The sequence below is a fragment of the Trichoplusia ni genome, chromosome 26 (assembly GCF_003590095.1).
Source record: "Trichoplusia ni isolate ovarian cell line Hi5 chromosome 26, tn1, whole genome shotgun sequence".
In the NCBI taxonomy this organism is placed as follows: Eukaryota; Metazoa; Arthropoda; class Insecta; order Lepidoptera; family Noctuidae; genus Trichoplusia; species Trichoplusia ni.
In genome coordinates this window covers 2364590-2390582 of record NC_039503.1, presented here as the reverse complement: position 1 = coordinate 2390582, position 25993 = coordinate 2364590, and the positions used below count along the sequence as shown (strand labels likewise).

The following is a 25993-nucleotide window of genomic DNA, read 5'->3' as shown; positions in this document are numbered from 1 at the left end:
CGGACCCGGCGTCAGCTCATGATTAAGGACTCTGATTGGACCCAGGAACCAGGACGAATGTTTATGTGATGAGAATGATCATTTGTTCTGTGTCTGTCTGGGTATAATTTAAATGTAATATGTATGTATTTAGAAATATGTAAGTGTTGTTTATCAGTTGTCTAGTACTCATAACACAAGCTCTGCTTAGTTTGAGACTAGATGGCGTTGTGTGAAATTTGTTTAATATTATGTTTCATTATTTTTAGGGTCAAAATGCATGTGGAATGACATGGAGGGAGTCTGTGTCAACTTCTACAGATGTTTTAGTGCACCAGAGTATGTGAAGAATAGAACTCACCCGCCGGTAATTTGGACTTTTGTTTATTAACACATCCCCTGCCCCCAACACACCTGTGTTTGGTTAAAAGATGCCATTTAAATATACAACATGGCGCTACACTTATTCCGTTGGCTCGGCGACCCAAAATTTGTCTTGGCCTCTGATAGGCCACTTCTCGCCAGTCATCGGCATGAAGCGCCCGAAGATCCGCCTCAACTGTGTCACTCCAGCGATACCTGATTACGCCAAGAGAGCGTCTACTAGGTGCTACATTGGCGACATTAATTCACTACTAGTAGGTAAAGCCTAGTAGGTAGTGCGCCTTGTAGGTACTTATATTCTTTTCTTTGGCGTTATAATAATATCACAAACTAGCTGTTGCCCGCGACTTCGTCCCCGTGGGTAGAAGATATAAATTATGATTGAGGTATAGCTGCCCTTTTTTTTACATTTTCCATTGTATCTTCGCTCCTATTAGTCGCAGCGTGATGGTTCATAGCCTAAAGCCTTCCTCGATGAATGGTCTATTCAACACAAAAATAATTTTTCAATTTGGACCAGTAGTTCCTGAGATTAGCGCGTTCAAACAAACAAACAAACTCTTCAGCTTTATATATTAGTATAGTATAGATTCAAATCGTACGTATAGGTTATTCAAAGCTGCATCTTAATGATTTTTTTGTTGTTTTCAGATTTGTTCATTTGATGGCAATGTTCCCATAATCTGCTGTACCGATTGTCTTTTCTTTCAAGATTTAAGGTAACTATTTAAAAGGTTTTTTTTCCATAATAATTAATTTATTCTATTCCTTTGCATGTAATAAAATTTTGCATGTTAAATTTGTACACTTCCCGGTTTCTGATGGAGCTGAAATTTGGTATTTTGAAATTTGATTGGCAACCTTATGACATGGAACTGATCTTTAAATACTGAAGCCTTATACTTTAAGGTGGATATAGAAACTCCAAAATAAAAGACACTCCCTCTAGAGTTTCAAGTCCTTTAAATAAATAAATGCGGACAACATCACATACATTGTTCTGAACCCACAGTAAGTTGCTAAAGCACTTGTGTTATGGAATTCAGATACAACGAAGGTACCACAAACACCCAGACCCGAGACAATGTAGAAATAAGAATTTTTACATTGACCTGACCGGGGATCGAACCCGGGTCCTCAGAGTTAGTGACACCTTGAAACCGGTGATTTGATTTCTTTTGAAGAGTATTTTAAAGTATTTGATGTTGATTTACAGAAAAACAAAATCACTTGTTTTAAAAATAAGCTTTCAGATGGCTTTTATTTTAAAATAAAACTCCTTAATAGGAATAAACGAATCTTAACTAGGTGCTGGTGTAAGAGGAGCTCGTGGCTAAGCTATAACCGCATAAGTGAAACGATCACAGGTTAAGCTATGCTTGACGCGGTCGGTCCGTAGATGGGTGACCATCTTTTTCATAACGAGTTCCTCCGTGTTTCGGAAGACACGTTAAATTGTGGGTCTCGGCTGTTATTCTTACATCTTTGACAGTCGTTACAGCTAGTTAGAATCTTGAAAAGTCTGACTACCAGTCTAACCAAGGCGTATCGTGTCGTCCAGGTAACTGGGTTGAGGTGGTCAGATAGGCAATCCATCCTTGTAAAACACTGGTACTTAGCTGAAACCGGTTAGACTGGTAGCCGACCCCAATATAGTTGGGAAAAGGCTAGGCCAATGAACTAGGTGGTAATGTGGTGTGGGTGGGTATGTGTCATTCCTGGTTATGAGCTATCTGTGTACAAAGTTTCGTTCGAATCCTTTCAGTGGTTTTTGCGTGAAAGAGTTAGAAACATCCATACATACTTATAAACTTTTACGTTTTAAATTGTAAGTTATAAGATGAAAATTGTGTTTTCTTTCTCAGGAAGATCAGATGGAACAATAATATTGGGTTTCTTCGCTTCAATGGGCCGAAATCTAAAGATAGTAAGTTTGTTTTCTGTCATTGTAATATTAGATACTTGACTGACCTAATGGTCTAGTAGTTAGTGGCCCTTGCTTTAGTACCGGAGGTTGTGGATTCGTTTCCCACCCAGAACAAAATTATCCTGTGATATATAATATATCCTGGGACAGCTCACACACGGTTATCTGATCCCAAGCTAAGCAGAGCTTGTATATATCAGTTGTCTGGTTACCATAACACAAGTTATGGTAACCAGACAACTGATAAACTTACTTATATATTTCTAAATACATACATATTATAGATAAATTACACCCAGACACCAGAACAAATGATCGTGCTCATCACACAACATTTATCCTGGGTGGGAATCGAACCCACGACCTCGGGTATAGCAGTCAGGGTCACTAACCACTAGACCAACAGGCCCATCACTGTGCATTTACAATAGTGTTACCCACAGATGGCGCTGTACGTTCAGATGAGTTGTGTTGACTATATTCCGTTTGTTTTATATTCCAGAATGTCTGAATTATGTAGATGCCTTGCCATACCCTGATAAAACGAAATATACTGCTAAATTATTAAAGCATTTGGATCCGAATACAAAATGCTATGTAATCACTCAGTCTATTGGCAGAATTAATACGCCTTTGCCTCCTCGAAAAGCAGCTTATATGGTAAGTTCATAATTTGACTTCACGGATAGCTGATTGGTTGAGGTCACCACGCTAAACCCAAATATAAAATCCCACGTTTTTAATTGTCACTCCATTCAAATTTTATGAAAAATCCAGATGTTTTTGTAGTTGTAAATTGCATTGTAATCGGGTTTGAAGCTACCCTGAAAATTTCAGCCTGCTAGCTTATCGGGAAATGCCTCAAAATTAAGTTGCAAAAATCCAACCGGAACGACAAACAAACAAGAAAGTCAGTGTATAAAAACGTGGGAAAACTACACCAATATCCATCATAGCTTACAATCAAAATTGTCCATAATATTAGATATTTAAGTAATTTTTGAATTTTTTAGGCTCATCTTGCCAATTTAGATGATATCGGTGATGTGAAATTCCTATGTGCTGGTGCTATAATAAGTGAAAGATTCGTTCTGACTGCCGGACATTGTGTATCAGGGAGTGTACTGTAAGTATATTAATTTTTTTTTGAATAAAAGAACAAATAGTGAGTACAATATTCCACAATTTTCACACAACGCCATCTAGTGTCAGACCAGGCAAAGCTTGTATTATGAGTACTAGACAACTGATACACATACAGATAGACATATTTATATATTTATAAATACGTACCTGTACCGTATCCCGGCGTTCCCAACGAAACGGGAACCACAGCGTTATGCAAACTGAAGTCCACGCGGACGGAGTCGCGGGCAACAACTAGTTTTATGTGAATACTAACAGAAATGTATTCTTTCAGAGGACCAGTAAAGTACATAGCTGTCGATTTTATGAAAACAGATACTTATGCCCCACTGTGGCAGCTGTATACGGTAAAGAGGACTGTCCCTCACCCAGATTACCAGCTTCCCTCCAAATACCATGATATAGCTTTAGTGGAGACGAAGAAAATGTAAGTTATGTTGTAGTCTATATCTATACTAATATATAAAGCTGAAGAGATTTTTATTTGAACGCGCTAATCTCAGGAACTATTGGTTCAAATTGAAAAATTCCATTCATTGAGGAAGGTTTTAGGCTATATAATATCACGCTGTGACTAATAGGAGCGAAGATACAATGGAAAATGTGGAAAAAAACAGGGCAGGTATAAATCATAACTTATTTTCTAACCACTCGGACGAAGTCACGGGCAACAGCTAGTTTATTATATATATCATCATCATCAGCCCATATTCATCCACTGCTAGACATAGGCCTCCCCAGTCGCACGCCATCGAGATCTATCTTCAGCTGCTCGCATCCAGCTCCTGCCATCTTGCGCAGATTATCCCTCCCCCATGCCTGAGAACGTCCTACACTACGTTTGCCGAGTGCCTATTCCACTCGAGAAGCTTCTCCAAACCCGATGACAATGCAATTTACAACTATAAAAATGACTATACCAATTTTGATAAAATTTTAATGGAGTGACATTTAAAATGTGGTTTTTTTTATTTTTAAACCTAGGTATTAATTTCCACTTGTGCTTCCTTTTAGGATCACTTTAAGTGACTTGGTGTTACCAGCTTGCCTGTATATGGAGACATTTGATCGAAAGAGAGTTAGAGAAATCATTAAGGCCTCCACGGTAGATAACCAGAACAATTTGGAACCGGTAAGATATTATATTTAACCTTAACGTTGCCTTTACAGTACCACGCCCTTCCCAGGGCCCATTTAAAAAAAAGTCTGTTCGCCAGTCTGTCACGAGGCTGTATATCATGAAAAGATTAAATAGGTAGAGAATTGTAATTTCCGCAGATAATGTATTTCCTTACCGATATAAAGGTAAATCATTATAATAAATTTCAGGCTAAGCTACGGTCGGTACAGTCACAGGTTTAATGGGTTACTAATTTCTTTAATTATTTTTTATGTTTTTTTGTTTGGAATCCTCAATGTCGTGAATCTGGCTAAACCTTTACCGGGTTTTTACGAATAATATAATTTCCTTTTTAGATATACATATTTTTCTGTTCAGGCAACACTTGAGGAACTGGACGACTTCGCGTGTTCATTCTTGTATCCAACTCGGGAGACACTACCTAAAGGATTTAACACAACAATACAGACTTGCTTTGGGAGTACAGGGGAAGCAGATTCTTGTCAGGTATGCAATTACTAATGGCATAAATAGCAAATAAAAAAAAGTTTATCCGTCCCACAAACTGCCAAAAATCTTTTTTTTTTATTATTTCTTTAAGAACTTTGTCGCTTGGCGGCAACAACGTTCTATAAATTACATAGAGCTTAAAACTACACAAAAATAAAAAGCAATTAGTTTCGACGTAACGCTCTCTCTGATATCTTATAACCAAAAAAATATTGGATACGCATTTTATAATTTATCAATTAAACAATAAGTTACAATTTTCACAAAAAAAACCGACTTCAAATGAAATGGTAATGGGTATGATAATGGGACCACACGGGAAGCACAAGCTTTCAAATAAAAAAAGAATCATGAAAATCGGTTCACCCAATCGCTAGTTACGAGGTAACAAACATAACATAAAAAAAAATACAGTCGAATTGAGAACCTCCTCCTTTTTTTGAAGTCGGTTAAAAATGCAGGGGATACAGTGATTCTAAATGTCGTATGACGTCACTTACCAGTACGCATTTTACTCGCAAGTGATGTTCTAGTCCCCACTGCCAAGTTTGACACGTCAATATTTTTTCTCATTTCTTTTATAGAGTGCGACAGGTGGCCCCCTGATGTCTGAGCACCTCGCAGTCAGCTGTGCGCCCCTGGTCTACGGAGTGACAGCATCCGACAGGATCTGCGGGCCAGCTGGTAGCTCAGGACTATATACCAGGGTCAGCTATTATGTACCCTGGATTGAGAGCATCGTGTGGCATTAGTTTAGCAGATCTCAATGTAAATCCCTTTAAAAAAGAACTAATATTATTAAAGAGTTATTGAAAACATGCCTTTTGGTTTGCCTGTATACTTAAGTACACATGTGTCAGGTAGAAAGCGTAAAAAAATAGTAAATACATTCGAAACCTCTACAATTGACTATGTTCCTCTACTAAATTATGCATAGATTAAACTTAAAAACTTTCCTAATGAATCACTTTATCTAATAAAAAAAACCGCATCACAATCCGTCAAGTCGTTTCAAAGATTTAAGTTGTCAAGAGGAAATAGAGAAAAAGCGCTTCTGTTTTATAATATGTAGTGATGATGTTATGAAACTCTAAGCCTGTATGTATTCAATTGAACTGTAAACATTATAATAATTATGTAAAATACTGTTTGTTTCCTAAACAAAAATAGAAATATAAAATAGATGCTGAAACATAGGTGTCTAACTAACCTACTTGGAGTGGATGCTATTCATTGTGTCAAGACGTTAATTACCTACTCCATGCATGTTACCTTATATATTATGTAAACATCATTTTGGCAATAAATAAACTAAATTAAAAAAATATGAACGTTTTATAAAACCATAAGATTCTTAGGCCTCAACAATGTACATATACACGGTGATTTTTTAGTCGTCTTACAAAAGGAGCCCAGTTCATGTATCCGACGTAAAATACCCCTAGGCGCGATTATTATTAAAAATGATAAAAACGCCGCCGCCCGCGCCCCTCACCATTGTTACAAGGCTTGGACCGCGCTCGCAACAGAGCTGTGTTTCTAAAAAACTACGAATTGCATTTTAAATTTATTCAAATCTCATAAATACCTATTTTTTTTATCATGAACGTGTTCTAGTCATTGGATACATGAACTGGGCTGCTTTTGTAAGACGACTAAAAAATCACGGTGTATACAATCTTTATGAAGTAGCATCAAATAACGCAAGTCGAAACGATTAAAATAAGTATAAGTTACTAATATCAGCTGGGACACACAATTTAACGTGCCCTCCGAAACACGAAGAAACTCGTTATGACAAAGATGATCACCCATCCACGGACCGACCGTATCAAGCGTAGCTTAACCTGTGATCGACCAACTTGTGTATTTGTAGTTTATCAATAAAAATATTATTATTCTAATTCGTTTTTATTTTTAAAATATATTTGCATTGTAAACCAGTATTAGTTGCCAACATTTTGCGTAAGAGAGCACATTTGAAAAATGTTTAAATATATGAAATTGTATTCGATTGTTATTCTGTGTGTGCCTTGTTTCTGCAATGCAGTGCGGTATAATTTAACTGAAGGTTTGTACAAATAATTATCCTAAGTTTTCATAAATAGTGTGTGTGACTAAAATAATCTAATTGGTCAATAAATTAGATTTCTAAATAATGTTGAATACGTATGTTTTTACCGATACAATAATATGATAGTGAAAAGCATGTTGTGATATATGTTGTGAATATTTGTTCTGTGTCTGGGTGTAATATATCTATAATATGTATATATTTAGAAATATATAAGTAAGTTTATCAGTTGTCTGGTTACCATAACACAAGCTCTGCTTAGCTTGGGATCAGATAACCGTGTGTGAGTTGTCCCAGGATATATTATTATATATTATATTTATATATATAGATGTAGGGGTTACCTACGGAAAATATAGCAAGAAAACCTGTGTTCTAAATATTGCATCTTGAATAAATAACCCGAGTAAAAATCTTTTATTTTTCCTGCGACACAGGTAGGCTTGAAAAAATATATTTATAAAATACTACTTTCACCCACCAAATTGATGGCCTTACTAATCAAAACTTACTTAACATCTATTTTTATTTATTTACAGTGGCAACAGAAATAAGTCCATGTTTTCAACTTTATTGTTATCAAGGTTCATGAGATACAGCTTGAAGACAGGCGAACACCGATGCCCAAAAACAGGGTTCAATTTTCACTCGTTGTTTACTAAACCCTACTTATATAACAACAAGCTGTTGCCCGCGACTCCGTTCGAATTCCCTCTCAACCTTTTTTTACAGTTAAAAGTAGCCTATGTACATATATCCTTTCGCAGGCTCTAGACTATCTGTGTACCGAATTTAATTACAATCGGTACAGTAGTTTTGGCGTGAAAGCGAAACACAAACAAACAGAGATACTTTCGCATTCACAATTTTATAGTGTAGATTTAAAATGTCACAATGTTTTGCTATAACCGGTCCCATTTAATTCAATACGTTCTTTTAAAAAACAACTATTTTGAACTTTACCCTTTAGTTGCTGCTCAAGTTTCTGCTTCTTAAATGTGGGCTTAGATAATGCTTAGTAATATATAAGTAGATGTATAGGAATGACATTCATTTTCGACAAGTGACGTGACTTTGACATTTTACAACAATTTCATATTGTTTACTAACAAGAATACATCATCATCATTATAACCTTTTCAAACTATGGTGTGGCCGGCTTCCAGTCTAACCGGATTCAGCTTAGTACCAGTGTTTTACAAGAAGCGACTGCCTATCTGACCTCCTCAACACAGTTACCTGGGCAACACGATACCCCTAGCTTAGACTGGTTGTCAGACTTTCTAGCTTCTTACTACCCGTAACGACTGACTGTCAAAGATAGTTAAATAACAACCGGGACCAACAATTTAACGTGCCTTCCGAAACACGGAGGCACTCGTTATGACATAGATGGTCACCCATCTACGGACAGACCGCAACAAGCTTAGCTGTGATCAATCAACTTGTGCCGTAACGGACTTCTATAACTACTGATCCAAGGTTGATAATATTATTAAATGATTCAACGATTTACTCACGCGTATTTATCGGGGGTGTCCGATTGGTTTCGGACCCAACCGGAGTCCTTAATCATGAGCTGACGCGGCGGCGAGCGTGTCGAAACTTGATAATATTTTCATGAGAATTGAGATTACAATTGACAGCGAGCACGTTAAATAAAAAATTATTAACAAAATCGATTCATCCGGTCATAAACAAAATACAAACGATTTGAAAACTTCCTGCTTTTTGAAAACTTTTGACGAATTTACTTCCAGACTAAGGTTTTAAAATGAAATTAGTTAACATATGAAGGTAAAACGAGCAAAATCTTCTGTCAAGACGAACGCCATCTCAGTCTGCCCGTGACCATGATACCAGCAAAGGTGTCGAAACGTCGGGTGCTAAAATCTAAAATTAAACCGCGATAAAATCCGTAAAAGTTTCATTTCAGTGTCTAACATTCGTAAACCTAAGAAACCAGACCTAAGTTGTTAATCCTTTTGACGCAAATCTGTTTTGACATTTGGAATATTCATTTATTTTCAGGTGCTGAATGCATATTAGATTCAAATTTAAACATCAAGGGAACATGCGTTTCAAAAAGAAGTTGCCGATCTGCGTTGGATAAGATTAGTCCCCCGCTTCCAGTGAGTATAAACGAAATTAAACAAGAAAAAAATATATAAAAACCCACGTTTTTAAAAGTCACTTCTTCAGATTTTATAAAAATGGGTCCAGCCGTTTTCATAGTTGTTAATTTTATGTCCTGAGGTTTGAAGCTACCCTGAGAGGTTCGAAGCTACCCTGAAAATTTCAGCCTGCTAGCTTTTCGGGAAGTGCCTCAAAATTGAGTTGCAAAAATCCTACCGGAACGAAAAACAAACAAACAATAAAAGTGAGCCGAACTCTGAACGCGATGATAATGCAATTTACATCTATAAAAACGGAATTACCGATATTTTTAATCTATTAATTATTTATCGCTCAATTTATTATGTTATTCTCTTGTTATAGCGTCAACTCAAATTAAATTCTATAGAAATTCTTAAGTAGGTGCTATCTGGCTGATTGAAGGGAATAAAAACTATGTCGTGTATCGCGAATATAATTCGCACCTAATGCATATTTCTTTACTTACCAACTAAAATTGATTCCAGAAGTGCCTATCGAGAAATGTCGGTACAAGGAAGAAGACTGTTGTATGCTGTGCCGACTGCGATCCTATTGAAGACACCTCGTATGTATTTTAATTGGTTCCGGGTCTGTTTCACAATCGTCATTGAAGTCCCCGTTGAATGACTGCATGGATAGCCGAGTGGTTAAGGTCACATGGTCACATCAAACACGCTTTGCGTGATGTGTCGGGGTCCGATTAACGTGTAGGACAAGCAGTTGTGTGACCCACGAATACTTGTCCTGAGTCTGGGTGTCTTTCAGCATGTGAGTTGAATGTTTGTGAAACGCGACACAAGGACTAAAATACTTTGTGCGGGAGTCGTTTAAGAAAACACTAGAAAGATTTTTTCAAAGAATGACAATTTTTTCAATTTATCTGCCAGACTTAAGACAAACGTTCGTGGATCACAAAAAACACTAGTCGTACGCAGGGATCGAACCTGCAACTCGTCACGCACATTGGGCTTGGCGTCTTGACCTATAAACACTCGGCTATCCGTGCAATCATTTACCAATTGCCCCTTTTGTTTCAGTAATGAGGTGTTGGCTCCAAACGGACAAATTTTCAGGAAGACTGGCAAAATAGCGACAGATAGTGAGTTTTTATTACTTGGCGTGGTGTTTATATACTTATGTTTTTTTTATACAACAAGTATGTTTTCAGGATGCCTGTTGTATTTGAAAGAACTGCCATACAAGTGTCGTGATAAATACAATTCGGAATTCAAGAGAGAATTTAACGAAAAGAAAAAATGTTATGACATGAATCGTTTGGCCAATAGAGTTCAAGAAAAGGACGAAATAAGCGAAAGAGCTGAATACCCACACCAGGTAAAGGTTATGACGACCTCCGTGGTCGACCTGCGTACGCACCTGTTTCAATGTGTCGCTAGCTCTGAGGTCCCACATTTCTACATTGTCTCGGGTCTGGGTGTTTGTGGTACCGTCGTTGTATCTGAATTCCATAACACAAGTGCTTTTATTAGCAACTTACTTTGGGTTCAGAACATTGTATGTGATGTTGTCCGCATTTATTTATTTATGTAAAAAATTGACTTAGGCAAAGTACCAATGTGACTCATTTCTCAATTATCTTAAGACTCCACTTTTGCCCGCACGGACTACGAATGGTTAAGGCCACTACGGCGAACCCACTATGCGCTACACGGGTTCGATCCTCTTAGGACAAGCATTTGTGTGATCCTCGAATGCTTGTCCTGAGTCTGGGTGTCTTTGTGCATGTGACTTGAATGATTGACGACCTCCGTGGTCGAGTGGCGCACGCACCGGTTTCAAGGTGTCGCTAGCTCTGAGGTCCCGGGTTCGATCCCCGGTCGGGTCAATGTAAAAATGCACATTTCTACATTGTCTCGGGTCTGGGTGTTTGTGGCACCTTCGTTGTATCTGAATTCCATAACACAAGTGCTTTAGCAACTTACTTTGGGTTCAGAACAATGTATGTGATGTTGTTCGCATTTATTTATTATTATTTATTTATTATTGTGAAACCTCCCGCGATACAAGTATTGAAATACTTAATGAGAGAATCGTTTTTTTTTTATAAACAAAGGAATTACACACAAACGGATGACTAAAACATGAAATTCTGAAATCGCGAGTGTAGTGATCAATGCTTTGAGCTTTCATCACCAGGCTTGATTTAGGTACGGGAGTAGGCCTGTGGTAGGCAGTAACATATTTGTAACTTACTCCGTTGGCTCAGCGTCCCAAATTGTGTATAGTGCTATGATACGAGAGAGCGTCACTTTACCTGATCCTTGGCCACTTCTCGCCAGACATCGGCGTGAAGCGCCCGAAGGTCCGCCTCAACTGTGTCACTCCAGCGACACCTGGGTTGGCCAACAGGGAGTCTACCAGTTGGTCGTCCCAGATACACTCTCTAAACACCGCGATCTTCTCCCATCCTTTCAACATTCGACAACTTAGTCTGTGAGGTTTGACCGAAGCTTCTATCCCTTCCCTACTAATATTATAAATGCGAAAGTAATTGTCTTTCTGTCTGTCTGTTACGCTTTCACGTCTAAACCATTAAACTGATTTTAATGAAATTTGGTACAAAGATAGAGTTAACCTTGAGAAAGATCAAAGAACATAGGATAGTTTTCATCCCGGACTTTTGAAGAGTTCTCTTGGAAACGCGATATAAACGACCTCGACGCGGGCGAAAACCTAGTAAAGAAATATATTGATTGATTAAATTTTTTAGGCACTAATTGGCTTCAAGACACCAGAGTCTATTGAATGGATAGCTGGAGGATCTATAATCAGCAGCCGCTTCATATTAACAGCTTCCCATGTCACACAACTCGGCCGTGGGTAAGATTACTTCAGTTTTTTGTTTTCCCGGGGCAAAACGCCTAATGTCTTCAATCCACGTCGAAGCCGTGGTGTTGCAATATTTTGGACTTCCACCGACTAGAAAACACCCCGGGCCCCTGCTACTGCTTAAGCATGTGACTTGGATATTTACAAAACTCATCACAGCATCAGAAGCAAATAAAATTATTTCTTTATGTTAGCGTTTGTCTGTTGCATTACTGGGTAAAATATAATATGGGGTATTTGACTACATCCAATAATAAAAGACTATTTAGTCTAAATAAAAGGTAGTGAGGCTAAAAACATCACTTAGCAAAAATCGTATTGTTAAGTTATATTAAACGAGATTCAAAATTACTTAATTAAATTTAATTTAATTTTTGTCAATTACCCAATTGTAACGCTTCTGAACACAAAATTATTTCGTCGTGTCTAAACGATTTCTGCTGGCATAAGATAATATTACAATTTTATCTAACTTCAGTTTTTTTTAACATTAACAGGGGCAAGCCGTCCAGCATTGCTGTGGGAGTAAAGAATATGTCAGATACAATCAGTTACAACGGGTTGCCATGGCAAATTGTCAAAGTGAAGTTTATAGCAAAACACCCATCTTACAAGTTATTCCCCCGAATACACGATATTGCTCTTATAAAAACTGAAACACAGTAAGTTTTTAGCCATTTACCAGACGAGATAAAGAATGTAAACACATTTTCAGGGGTTCATAACATTTTTATTTGAATAAACTATTATATAGGTCGAATTTTGTCAAAAATGAAGGAATGAACTTGTTCACAACATGGCGCACCAAATGTTGACAACTGCCGTACTGATTGATTTCTTGTACCACGTAACACATAAAGACAGCTGTCATCGAACAACTCACGCCATATATGCGCGTACGAGTGATAAGGACAGGGATAATAATCCCTCGCTGTCGCAATGTAACTCAGTAACGGTCCGCTTGTTTACGTTTTTTATCTCGTCTGGTTGGCCTTACTATACACGGATAGCCGAGTTGTTGAAGTCACCACGCCAAACATGAGCGCAACATGTTGCGGGTTCGATCCCCGCGGTTTACTCACGAGTATTAATTGGGATCGCCCGACTAGTTTAGGTCCCAACCAGAGTCTTTAATCATGAGCGGCGGGGTCGCGAATCAAAATAGTCGGACAATCCTGATAAATACGCTTGATTCAGTGTCATACTCGCGATAGTTACTAAAAAAATACCTAGTTATTTCTATTAGCACTATATCAATAAATACTAAGGTCATAAATTTGACACCTATGGTTACTTTTAGACTAACAACAGTTTTTGCTACTATTTTGGCACAGGCGAGAAATTTGTACTTTAAATTTACCTACCCTGTATTTGTCTTGCAGAATCGAATTCAATGAAAACGTGCTACCAGCATGTTTGGATGTAACCGGTGTGGATATAACTGATGCTGTGGCTACAACATGGGACGATATTACGCAACGGAAGACAGTATCTGACACCATTCAAACGGTAAACAAGATTAATGAAAATTTCTATAATAACTGTTGCCAGCGACCCGCCTGCTGCAAATCAAATATGATCCCACGGGAACATGAAATCGGGGTAAAAACTATCCTATGTGTTAATCCTGGTTATAAACTATCTGTGTACTATGTTTCGTCTAAATCCGTTTGGCGGTTTTTGCGTGAAAGACGAACAAACATACATACCTATAAGCTTTCGCTTTTATAATATTAGTAGGACTAGCGCGTGTATAATATTAGGGCGCGTCTTCTTCCGCGTAGAATACAATTTTTTTTTAATTTTTCTGAAATAAAAGCAGTACAAATTTCTTCTTATTACATCAGCCACCTCCCGATAAAAGTTTCGTCGAAACCGGTCCAATCATTTCAGAGATTAGCCAGAACAAACAGAAGCCAGATAAAAACTTAAGAAAAAAAAATTTTGTTGTATGTTTCCTCAGAATAGAGAGTCGTGGAAGGATTTGGTGGAGGCCTTTGCCCAGCAGTGGGACACAGTAGGCTAGAGAAAAAATGTTTCCGCATTCATAGTCATATATGCAGACAGAAGAAAACGGTGATTACAAAATTTAAAACAGAGTCCGACTTTGCTTACGTATTGATTTAAATTTAGTCTTTCAGGTATCATAATATTACCGCATTTATCGGTATATGTCGTATGTATGGTGTATATTTTAAGATAAGCTTTATATTAAAACATTTAATATAATATTTATTTACAATTTTACAGAGTTAAACATTTACAAGTTAAAAAAACTCTTTCAGGTAACAAATATAGCACCATTTTCTAAAGAAAAATGTTACGATGATATGAACACTACAGTGGAGGTCTGTCTAGTCAGCAACTCAAGTTTATCTCATATGAGCTGGGTAAGTAATATGCGAATGTCCTATTGAAGCCGGTCAATTAGTTAGTTCCGGACAAAAAGGCTAATTAGTGACTCATCAAATTCGAATTTCCCCACGTTTTTATATACACTCACTTTTCTTGTTTGTTTGTCGTTCCGGTTGGATTTTTGCAACTCAATTTTGAGGCACTTCCCGATAAGCTAGTAGGCTGAAGTTTTCAGGTATCTTCAAACCCGATGACAATGCAATTTACAACTATAAAAACAGCTGTACCTATTTCGATAACATTTGAATGGAGTGACTTATTATTGTACATCGAGTTCTTATTTTAAAGACATTTAAAAACGTGGCTTTTTATTTACTTTAAATCTATTAATTAATTACCTACCTACACGTTCAGAACCTTCACTTACACGAATCCAACTCTCTCTTAAAATGATTTAATTAATACGATTTAATCTTCTTCCAGGGCTACTCTGGCGAGCCATTATTGATAAATTCTCTCTATTCATCATGCCCCTACATCATAGTGGGAGTGACATCAATTCCTCTCGAAGCTAATCCTTTGAGATCCAAGTATGAAATGACAGCAGTCGTCTTCACCAAGATCTCAATGTTTGTACCCTGGATTGAGAAGATAGTTTGGGCTGGAGACAAGAATACAAAAAATAGTGGCAATCGCCATTTTAAAGTAACATTTATTTATTTATTAATGCTTATTTATATTTACAATCTTCAATGGTGGAATTGAGGCGGAAACTGAGTGACTCATTGGTCTAGTGGTTAGTTGCCCTGCCTGTTGTACGGTAGGTTGTGGGTTCGATTCCCTCCAAGGATAAATAATTGTGCTATGAGCACGAATTTTTTTTCTGACTGGTTGAGGTCTTCATTCAATTCAATTATTTATTGCATAAGTACCATAATGTGATGATAGGTCATCAATAAAATTATTATAAGTAAGTTTACAGCTCATTATGGACTCATTACAGACATATCTCATTACAGTTTATTTATAATAAATAAAACTAGCTGTTGCCCGCAACTCCGTCTGCGTGGACTTCAGGTTACAGCGTTCGGTGATCCCCGCTTCCATGGAAATACATCCCCTTAGTGACCTTTTCAATTTTCCCTCGGGAACTATTTCAAAAATCGGGATAAAAGGTAGCCTTTGTTCTTTTCTTTGTCAATGTAATGGCTATATGCATGCCAAATTTCATCCAAATCCGTTCAGCCATTTTTGCGGGATTGAGTAACAAACATCCAAACATCCACACTTTTACATTTATAATATTAAGTAACCTAAGGATATAATGTTACACATTTTACATGTTTCAAATACTGTTTAATACAGAATCGACATTGTTAAATACTTAGATAATTAAAACTCTATTTGTATTCAATTTGTTTTTATTTATCATCAAAATGTATACATAGCACAGTACCTACCCCTTAGTTAGACTGGTTGTTAGACTTTCTAGCTTCTGCCTACCTGTAACGACTGTCAAAGATGTGGAAATAACTGCCAGGACCTTACCTCTGTAATTGGGTTGAGGAGGTCAGATAGGCAGTCGCTCTTTATAAAACACTGGTACTTAGCTGAATCCGGTTAGACTAGAAGCCGACCCCAACATAGTAGGGAAAAGGCTAGGATGATGATGATGAATAAAATTTGTTCAAAATAAATGGTTTGCCTTCATTCTGTTACACATTATAGATCTGTGGAGTTGAAGCAGTTTCTAAGGCCATACAACACTTTCTATCCATGATACGTAGTGGGCTACCCTGGTATATATCTCTGGTTTGACATCTTGACTTGCACACCGATATCCAGATGATGTTACCCCAACAACCGTGTATACGCAGTTAGAAAACTGGTTTCTCACTAGAAGAGGTTCTCCGGATAAACCCTGGAAAAAAATTAAAGCATTTTAGGTATTTACAGTTTTTTGGACGACTCCTGCTTTGAGGAATTTCATCCTAGTATCGAGGTGGTTATCGCAAACATTCAAGTCATATGTACAAAGACACCCAGACTCAGAACAAGCTCAGCTCAGAGCATGAATCACAAAATGCTTGCACACGTGGGGATCGCAACCGCGATACGACGCGCGCAGTGGGTTTGGCGTGGTGACCTCAACCACTCGGCTATCCGTGCAGTCGAAACATGTAAATATTATTAGTAAGTGTTGGTTCAATTTTCTTTTTATATTAATGAAAGAACCTCACACTTTAAACTTTTTTTTTAAACGACTCCCCCACTAAGGTATTTAATTCTTGCGTCGCGGGTGTTTCACAAACATACAAATCACATGCACAACAACACCCAGACTAGGAACAAGCATTTGTGGATCACACAAATGCTTGTCCTACGCGGGGATCGCACTCGCGTTACGACGCGCTGAGTGGGTTTGGTGTGGAGACCTCAAGCGCTCGGCTATCCGTGCAGTTATTTGTCTATTTATGTATCTAAAAAAGAATTAGTTTATTAGTCTGGGAGTCCTTTTCAGATAATAAATGACAACTTACTTTGCACGATTCATTCGAATGCTTCTTACTGGCGTAGCACACTTGAGTCTCGTTGTCAAACCCATCCATAAGCTGCCTGCTTTTCGGGTAGGTTTCCGAACACTCTTTCTCAGAGTTTTGCTCAAGATCTCTTATCTACAAAAGAAAAATTATACTTGAAATATTACAAAAGATTAAAATAGAGTGCGAACGCCTCCTGCAGCAAGGAGTTTAATCCTTGTATCGCGGGGGCTTCACAAACATTCAAGTCACATGCACAAAGACACCCAGACTCAGGACAAGCATTCGTGGATCACGCAAATGCTTATCCTTCGCGGGGATCGAACACGCAACACGTCGCAATTAGAGGGATTGGCGTATTTTTTGGTACAATATAATGAGTTTTTTATTTGTAGCGGGCGAAGCCACTGGAAACAGCTAGTAACATAATATGTTCCCACGTTTTCATACAATCACTTTCTTGTTTGTTTGTCGTTCCGGTTGGTTTTTTGTAACTCAATTTTGAGGCACTTCCCGATAAGCTAGCCGGCTGAAATTTTCAGGGTAGCTTTAAACCCGATGGCAATGCAATTTACTACTATAAAAACAGCTAGACCGATTTTGATACAATTTTAATGGAGTGACATTTAAAAACGTGGGTATTTATATATCTATTACTTATTTCTTACCGTTTGAATTGAATCAGCGTAACCTTCGTCACTTGATGTAAGATCTCGCCAAGTCGTAGCTATGGCTTGACTGGTGTCTATAGTATCGTCCACGTGAAGACAGGCTGGCAAAACGTCGGGTCCAAATTCGATTCTAAAGAAAATAATGACTGCTTTAACTATTTGACACAGAGTAGAATAGAATAGAATAGAATTCTATTCTTTATAGTACATCATAGAATTAACGATAAATAGAACAAAATTCTATTACTGAGAGTCTGCTGTCTATTCGTCTGATACCAGGCTTTCTATTCATCTCCTAAACCGTGATAGTTGGTGAAACTTACTTCTTTGTTTCTTTGTCGTTCCGGTTGGAATTTTGCAAAAAAATTTAGGGCAGATTAAAAACTCGATGACTATGCATTTTACAACTATAAAAACGGCTGGACCAATATTGATTTATAATCTATTCATTATTATTTTTGTATTACTATTTCTATACTTACAAAGTTTCGGTCTCTACGAGTCCAATATCGTTGTGTTTCGATGGATATATGTAGTTTGGATGTGGGACGACACGTTTTATCTTCAATATTTGCCAATTAGACTTGTCTGAGAAGCTTTTGACCCCAACAGCGACGAAGTTGACATTACTGAAAACATAAAAATAATAAATAAGTATTTAAGAACGGTTTCGCATCGGGATTGTCTAGTTTCGGAGCGAATCGAAGTTCTTAATTATGAGGAGACGCTTAGGCGGCAGTTCAACTTGCGTCGCCAGTCGCCTATTAAAGATATTTCAAGTTAAATAAAAAGAAAATCAATAAAATCGGTTCTTCCATCAGGTGGCGACGGTTCGAAGGTTCCGTGGAGTTAGTTCCGGATACAAAATGAGATGGACAGATCTCAATAGCTAGACGAAAATGGAAATCAATTACCACATACCGTTTGAAAAAGTGGTGCTTTGGAAATTAGAGGGATCTAACCAATATCTGTTGATTTTACCCAACCTTTTTTTTGAGTTTCCAGCTTAAAACCCTAAGGACTTCAACACTCGTCACGCGTGGGTATATGTCGGAGTTCCAACAACTACTATCACCCCGGGCCCCTTCTACCGCTTAAGTTACACACAGGATCGCTCGCGCATAATTTGCGCGACTCTGGCAGTGCAATTTGGCAAAATTTGGAAAAAGTTCAATTATACATGTTATTATGTATAATTGAACTTTTTCCGAATAAATAATTTATTTATTATTATTATTCCCCCTTTCTTTTTGTTAAGTCGGGGGAATCCTCATGGACACCCACTCCCTCGGGGAAGGAAATGGGTAGTGTCAGAATCTTAAGCCAAGTATCCATTTGAGCATGCTCGGGCGAATGAGCGGCTCATTGGCCCGAGCATGCTCAAGTGGATACAAGGCTTTACTGACCTGGTGTACTTACTCTGGTACTTTGCTTCCTGACTTCAGTACATGTGCCGCAGTGAGGACATATCTATCACTGATGATGGAGCCTCCTGCTAGCCACGTTGCTGTCTCCTTTGTATCTCCAAATCCGAGCAGAGCCTGAAATCATTATCATCATCAACCTAGTCTCTTCCCAACTACGTTGGGGCCGGCTTTCAGTAATTGGATTTAGCTAAGTACCAGTGTTTTACAAGGAGCGACTGCCTATCTGACGTCCTCAACCCAGTTACCTGGGCGACACGATACCCCATAAGACAGACTGGTTGTCAGACTTTCTAGCTTCTGACTACCTGTAACGACTGTCAAAGATGTACATGTCAAAGATGCTGAATAACAGCCGAGACCCACAATTTAAGGTGCCTTCCGGAATTCCTTGTGACAAAGACCCATCTACAAACGGAATTCAGATTTAAATATTATGACAATTCCTTTGACACAAGGGGATTAAGTTAATTAAGGGGGGAGCAGTGGACTGCGATGATGATGATGATGATGATGATGATGATGATGATGAAGGGGATTAAAGTTTGCTGGCGAAAGACCTAACATGCCTTTTTAATAGTTCTATGTATGTATCTTATTATTTATTCTAATTTAATACAACACTGACATACGGTGCAGGAAAACATCGTGAGGGTACCTAGATTCCAAATATTGGAATCTGAAATCGTCAACCTCGATTAAGCAAGCGTGATGATCATTCCCCAAATTGTCTGTATACAGGAACAGGCCTTTGCCCAGCAGTGGGTCATATAAACGCGAGTATTGTACGTTTTTTTTGTTAAGGCGGGGGAATCCTCATGGATACCCACTCCCTCGGGGGAGGAAATGGGTAGTGTCAGACTTTTACTGACTAAACCTGAATCGCCGTGCTACGTCATCCGCGTTTTTATGTCGGTGTATGGCTATGCGTTACAATCCTTCATGCGCTAGTACTGTACCTGGTGAGGGTATTCAGCCCTTGGTTCTTCTTTTGACCCCGTGAGTGACACAGCAGGTGCGCCCCCTACCGCGTAGAAACTGAATCCATGACATTTCTTCTCCTTGTTGAGAGTCCTTGTCAACCCCCCATATACGTCTTCATGACATTTGTATTGTAAATCCTTGATGTAGTGCAGGCAGTCTGTCAAATTATAGTTTTTATAACATTCCACAATTATACAGCGCCATCTAGTTTCAAAATAGGTGAAGCTCGTACGAGTACTAGACAACTGATAAAAATACCGTGTATTTGTTTATAAATAAATATATTGTAGATAAATTACACCCAAATACAAAAAAAATGATCGTGGTAATCATACTACAGGGTTCGATCCCTGCGTTGGACAAGTGGATCCACGAATGCCCTGTGTGGAATTTGATTAAAATCGATTAAATAGTTTTCGAGTCTATTGCAGACTAAGAACGTGGCAAATCAATTATAAGCATAAAGATTATATTACATTGACATTATTAGTAAAATTACAAAAAAAACTTACTATCTCTTGCTTTGCGGCCATCTTTAATGTAGAAACCACCGTCGGGCATAATTACAATATCACTAAAAGGAAAAAAAAAACAAATCTATATCTATACTTCTATACTTAATATATGAAGCTGAAGAGTTTGTTTGTTTGATTGTTTGTTTGTTTGAACGCGCTAATCTCAGGAACTACTGGTTCAAATTGAAAAATTATTTTTTTGGTGAATAGACCATTCATCGAGGAAGGCTTTAGGCTATAAACCATCACGCTGCGACTAATAGGAGCGAAGATACAATAGAAAATGAGAAAAAAACAGGGCAGGTATAAATCATAACTTATATCTTCTTCCCACGGGGACGAAGTCGCGGGCAACAGCTAGTGATATTATAAAATATATTATACCTTACGTTGTATGACTTACTGTCAAAAAGGTCAACTTAGGGCAACAGATCGTAGATTATTTTAAACTAAATAACTTACTCGGTATTTTCAATTAGCTCGCAATCTGTACAGCATATTAAATCCTTCCCACCTTGGTGGGGACAAGCCTGAAATTATAACAAAATAATAAAAAATGCTCGGGGTATAAAAAATAGATGTCCGATTCTCAGACCTACAACACGCCCACAAAATTTCATGAGAACCGGTCGAGTCGTTTCGGAGTTCAATTTCGTACGCCGTTACACGAGAATTTTATACATTAGAAGATACTCCAATAATATAACTTGTGAAGGTCATAGGATCTTTTGAGGTCTACTTACTGGTTGCTTTGGGTTTCGGTTGTCTAGTGTCGTCATACATCGCTTCTCACTAACACAAGTACCTTTGAGGCCCTCCCATTCGCAAGTGGCTCCTGAAACACAAGCTATTTTAAAACTCGTCCAGCCATATTGGAAACGTGAAAAATTATGATAATTGGTGGAGAAATATGGCGTGACTAATATTAATTCTACAAGGAAAAACCTACTAATATTATAAACGCGAAATTTTGAATGTATGGATGTTTTTTTAGCGACTCCCGCACTAAAGAATTTAATCGTGTGTTGTGTGTGTTGTGTCGCGGGGGTTTCCACGAACATACAATTAACATACACAAACACACGAGACTAAGAACAAGCAGTCGTGGATCACACAAACGCTTGTCCTACGTGCGTGGATTAAACCCGCGACACGTCGCGCACAATCTTATCTATACTTCTATATTAATATATAAAGCTGAAGAGTTTGTTTAAACGCGCTAATCTCAGGAACTACTGGTTCAAATTGAACAATTCTTTTTGTGTTGAATAGACCATTCATCGAGGAAGGCTTTTTCATTTAGGCTATAAACCATCTCGTTGCAACTAATAGGAGCGAAAATACAATGGAAAATGTGAAAAAGCAGGGCAGGTATAAATCATAACTTATATCTTCTTCCCACGGGGACGAAGTCGCGGGCAACAGCTAGTTATTTAGATTTCTATGCGCACAATGGATTTGGCGTGATGACCTCAACTACTCCTCTTTCACGCAAACCACTGAACGGATTTAGACGTAACTCGGTGCACAGATAGTTTATAACCTGGGTATACACATAGGATAGTTTTTATCCCGGTTTTATGTTCCCGTGGGGTCATTTGTAGCGGGCGGGCCCGCGGGCAACAGCTGTTCAAGTATATATCGTACATATACATAGACTTTATATAATTCATCATCATTCCCCTGCCCTTATCCCAATTATTTTATTTGGGGTCGGCGCAACATGTCATCTTCTTCCTTACCTTTTTATCGGCCGTCATCTCACAAGAAACACACTTTACAGACTTTATATAATTGTTTATATATAATATGGTTCACACAATTTTTGCTCTTGACAACATTCTATTATTAAAAGTTGCATCACAAAATATATGTCTCTAAAAAACTACGACTTGCATCATAATATTGAATAAAAATTGCATTTTAAATTTATTCAAATCTCATTAATACCTATTTTATCATGAACGTGTTCTAGTCATTGGATACATGAACTGGGCTGCTTTTGTAAGACGAGTAAAAAAACACGGTGTATTAAAAATAAAAACCCGTTTTGATATATCGGACAGCAGACGGACAACGGACAACAGAAATATTATTTCTGTTGCGAGGGCGGTCCGAGACTTGTAACAATGGTGAGGGGCGCGGGCGGCGGCGTTTTTATCATTTTTAAGAGTATATTTCAGATTTCTCTTGTTTAATTTTTCTTCATACTTATGATCTTAGTTTATGATAAAAAAAATATAATCGCGCCTAGGGATATTTTACGTCGGATACATGAACTGGGCTCCTTTCGTAGTACGACTAGAAAATCACCGTGTAGGTATATTGTTGACAAAATATTGGCTCTTGACAACATGCTATTATTAAAAGTTGCTTTAACATAATTATATCAGAACAGGTTTCTTAGATTTTTAATATAAGTCATTAGTTTTGTGTTATTTTTTTCCTTGTTTGCAAACCAAGTTCATTTCTCAGTCTAGGTATATTAGCATAAAACACTTTGATATGATTAATATAAACACATTAAATTCCATCATTTTATTCATCCCAGCCTTTTCCCAACTATGTTGTGGTCGGCTTCCAGTCTAACCGGTTTCAGCTAAGTACCAGTGTTTCACAAGGAGCGACTGCCTATCTGACCTCCTCAACCCAGTTACCTGGGCAACACGATACCCCTTAGACTGGTTGTCAGACAATACAGTTGCGAAGGTTGAAATTAAAAACGGAATCGAGAAACTAAGGAATCGCTGTCTATACACATTTGTCCTAGGTGGGAATCGTACCCACGACCTCCTGTATCCAGGCATAGCAGCCAGGGTCATTAACCACAAAACCTTGGTCTGGGTTGTAGCAAAGGTGGACTGATCTTAATATTTTTAGGTGGAAATTGTTTTTGTAATTTTGTTTTCCTGTAGGTTATTTATAACAGAAACCCCAGTATCCAAGTCATACTGGTCCCGACCGGTTTTTATTTTTTGCTCGCTGCAGCAAATAAGCAATTTATCTGTAACTAGCTGTTGCCCGCGACTTCGTCCGCGTGGTTAGAAGATATAAGTTAGGAATTTTTGAACGGAAGCCCTCGAAGATGAATAATTTTCCCCATTTTTTCCACATTTTCTATTTTTAAGAGTATATTTCAGATTTCTCTTGTTTAATTTTTCTTCGTACTTATTATCTTAGTTGATGATAAAAAACTAAAAATCGCGCCTAGGGGTATTTTACGTCGGATACATGAATTGGGCTACTTTTGTAAGGCGATTAAAAAATCACCGTGTATAAAGTGATTATTACCTTCTTCCTTATTAGGGGCACAAGACACACACAGACAAACGGACAAACATAATATTATGTATTTAAACATTTTGTAAAGTCCCGCACTGCTCTAGAGATGAACTACTACTAATAAATTTCATAGGATCAAGATCTTTTTATACAAAAACTCAAGTCTTTATAAAAAAACCTCGTGACGACAAAGATGGCTTCTATCGGTTTCTGACACACCAGGCTGTTTCTCAGGAACCGTGATAGCTGGATAGTCAGAATAGGGTATTTGACCTTAGTATTTGACTCTTATAATACACCGTGATTTTTTAGTCGTCTTACAAAAGCAGCCCAGTTCATGTATCCAATGACTAGAACACGTTCATGATAAAAAAATAAGTATTTATGAGATTTGAATAAATTTAAAATGCAATTTTTATTCAATATTATGATGCAATTCGTAGTTTTTAGAAACACAGCTCTGTTGCGAGCGCGGTCCGAGCCTTGTAACAATGGTGAGGGGCGCCGGCGGCGATTTTATCATTTTTAAGAGTATATTTTAGATTTCTCTTGTTTAATTTTTCTTCGAACTTAGTATCTTAGTAGAAGATAAAAAAAAAAATAATCGCGCCTTGGGGTATTTTACGTCGGATACATGAACTGGGCTGCTTTTGTAAGACGACAAAAAAATCACCGTGTAGATCTGTCATAGATCTGTCATAGATCTGTTTAGTCCGTTAGACAGATTTTCAAAAAAATATATTTTGTTAAACTTTTTTAAAGGCCTTAAAGAATTTCATTCCTTGTGTCGCGTGGTGTTTCACAAACCTACAAATCACATGCCCAATGAAACCTACACTCAGAACAAGCATTCGTGGAACACACAAATGCTTGTCCTACGCTGGGATCGAAGCCGCGACACGACGCGCACAGTGGGTTTGGCGTGGTGACCTCGACCATTCGACTATCCGTGCAGTCAAATATTGGAAGCCTTTTTTCATTTTGTCACATCATCAAAAGTTAGTAGTGTTTAGAGGCTGAAAATATCACTTGTTGGAAAAAAGTGTACTGGTAAGTGACGTCACACGACATTTAAAGTGTATACCGTTCATTTTTTTGTTTACGAGATAAAATAAAAAAATAAATTTCTAATATTTTTCGGACTTTCTTTAGCCAATTCGTACGGAATCCAAGAGTCCGACTCGCACTCGACTTGGTTTTTTTTATTATTGTTTTTATGACGTCGCTTTCAAGAACGCAAACAAAAAATCTACTAAACCGATTTTTATAAAATTTTGTATATATGTTGGGCAGGTCTGAGAATAGAACAACATCTATTTTTCATACCGATAAGTGTTAAGGGTTGCTCACACTAAAAAAATATATTTTATTTTGTGGACGATTTTTTTTGTTTTTATTTTTTTATAATGTGGCAATAAAAAATACATACGACTAGAAATAATTTATTAGGTAACAACGTTTGCTGGGTCGGCTAGTAGTTATATATTTAGCAGTACCTAAGTTATATCTATCTTTCCTCATCATGCAGTAGTCAACATGGTTTTCACAGCGCATAAAAATATCAATATACAGAATTCGTTAAATAAATAAATGCGGACAACATCACATACATTGTTCTGAACCCAAAGTAAGTTGCTAAACTTATGTTATGGAATTCAGATACAACGAAGGTACCACAAACACCCAGACCCGAGACAATGCAGAAAATGTGAATTTTTACATTGACCCGACCGGGGATCGAACCCGGGACCTCAGAGCTAGCGACACCTTGAAACCGGTGCGTACGCCACTCGACCACGGAGGTCGTCGAAAAAATACCAATTTTTTATAGGTGGTATCAGTTTTCGCAAACGATTGTAGGTCGCGACTTATACGATATCTTTTTCATTTAATAATAGATATTCTGCAGGCCTACGGGCTTTAACGGCCTTACGGAACTTTTGGCACTAGGTGGACACATCACACATGTTTCATCGTGTCACATCACACATGACATCTTATATGTTTGGACATCACACATGAGACCTCACATGATAAGACATCACACATGACGAGACAAAACACAAGAGGAGACA

General features: G+C 37.8%; 3 protein-coding genes across 4 annotated transcripts; 2 read left to right on the top strand and 1 right to left on the bottom strand.

The window, feature by feature from the left end:
- The first annotated feature begins 219 nt into the window (after positions 1 to 219).
- On the top strand, positions 220 to 6490 carry LOC113505625 (serine protease snake-like). Of its 2 annotated transcripts, none has more exons than XM_026888418.1 (9): positions 220 to 346; positions 1015 to 1082; positions 2229 to 2290; positions 2793 to 2950; positions 3304 to 3416; positions 3711 to 3863; positions 4463 to 4568; positions 4935 to 5063; positions 5651 to 6490. In XM_026888418.1, exons 1-9 carry the CDS (start codon positions 260 to 262, stop codon positions 5816 to 5818), a joined length of 1044 nt encoding a protein of 347 aa, XP_026744219.1. In that variant the 5' UTR covers positions 220 to 259; the 3' UTR covers positions 5819 to 6490. The 2 variants fall into 2 exon arrangements, with proteins under 2 accessions (XP_026744219.1, XP_026744218.1); XM_026888417.1 differs by having other exon boundaries at positions 4451 to 4568.
- A 2523-nt stretch (positions 6491 to 9013) lies between these two features.
- On the top strand, positions 9014 to 15737 carry LOC113505687 (serine protease snake-like). Its single transcript, XM_026888488.1, has 9 exons — positions 9014 to 9272; positions 9783 to 9862; positions 10335 to 10396; positions 10466 to 10632; positions 12029 to 12138; positions 12645 to 12809; positions 13530 to 13656; positions 14433 to 14537; positions 14986 to 15737. The coding sequence occupies exons 4-9, from the start codon at positions 10564 to 10566 to the stop codon at positions 15265 to 15267; spliced, it is 858 nt and encodes a 285-aa protein (XP_026744289.1). The 5' UTR covers positions 9014 to 9272; positions 9783 to 9862; positions 10335 to 10396; positions 10466 to 10563; the 3' UTR covers positions 15268 to 15737.
- Positions 15738 to 16123: 386 nt separating this feature from the next.
- Positions 16124 to 24258, bottom strand: LOC113505681 (serine protease snake-like). Its single transcript, XM_026888481.1, has 10 exons — positions 23928 to 24258; positions 21380 to 21471; positions 21099 to 21166; positions 20634 to 20695; positions 20097 to 20278; positions 19133 to 19254; positions 18196 to 18342; positions 17711 to 17843; positions 17043 to 17177; positions 16124 to 16423 (listed from the first exon to the last, which is right to left on the bottom strand). The coding sequence occupies exons 1-10, from the start codon at positions 23995 to 23997 to the stop codon at positions 16253 to 16255; spliced, it is 1182 nt and encodes a 393-aa protein (XP_026744282.1). The 5' UTR covers positions 23998 to 24258; the 3' UTR covers positions 16124 to 16252.
- Positions 24259 to 25993: the final 1735 nt, after the last annotated feature.

Bases quoted from the DNA above. Each gene is read 5' to 3' on its own strand.
- LOC113505625 (XM_026888417.1), top strand. From the start codon at position 260: ATGTGGAATGACATGGAGGGAGTCTGTGTCAACTTCTACAGATGTTTT. The intron at 1,083-2,228 runs GTAACTATTTAA...TTTCTTTCTCAG, and splicing joins CTTTTCTTTCAAGATTTAAG to GAAGATCAGATGGAACAATA. The intron at 5,064-5,650 runs GTATGCAATTAC...TTTCTTTTATAG, and splicing joins GGGAAGCAGATTCTTGTCAG to AGTGCGACAGGTGGCCCCCT.
- LOC113505687 (XM_026888488.1), top strand. From the start codon at position 10,564: ATGAATCGTTTGGCCAATAGAGTTCAAGAAAAGGACGAAATAAGCGAA. The intron at 12,139-12,644 runs GTAAGATTACTT...TAACATTAACAG, and splicing joins GTCACACAACTCGGCCGTGG to GGGCAAGCCGTCCAGCATTG. The intron at 13,657-14,432 runs GTAAACAAGATT...AAACTCTTTCAG, and splicing joins TATCTGACACCATTCAAACG to GTAACAAATATAGCACCATT.
- LOC113505681 (XM_026888481.1), bottom strand. From the start codon at position 23,997: ATGTTTAAATACATAATATTATGTTTGTCCGTTTGTCTGTGTGTGTCT. The intron at 19,255-20,096 runs GTACAGTACTAG...TAATGATTTCAG, and splicing joins GGGCTGAATACCCTCACCAG to GCTCTGCTCGGATTTGGAGA. The intron at 18,343-19,132 runs GTAAGTACACCA...TTATGTTTTCAG, and splicing joins TCAGGAAGCAAAGTACCAGA to TAATGTCAACTTCGTCGCTG.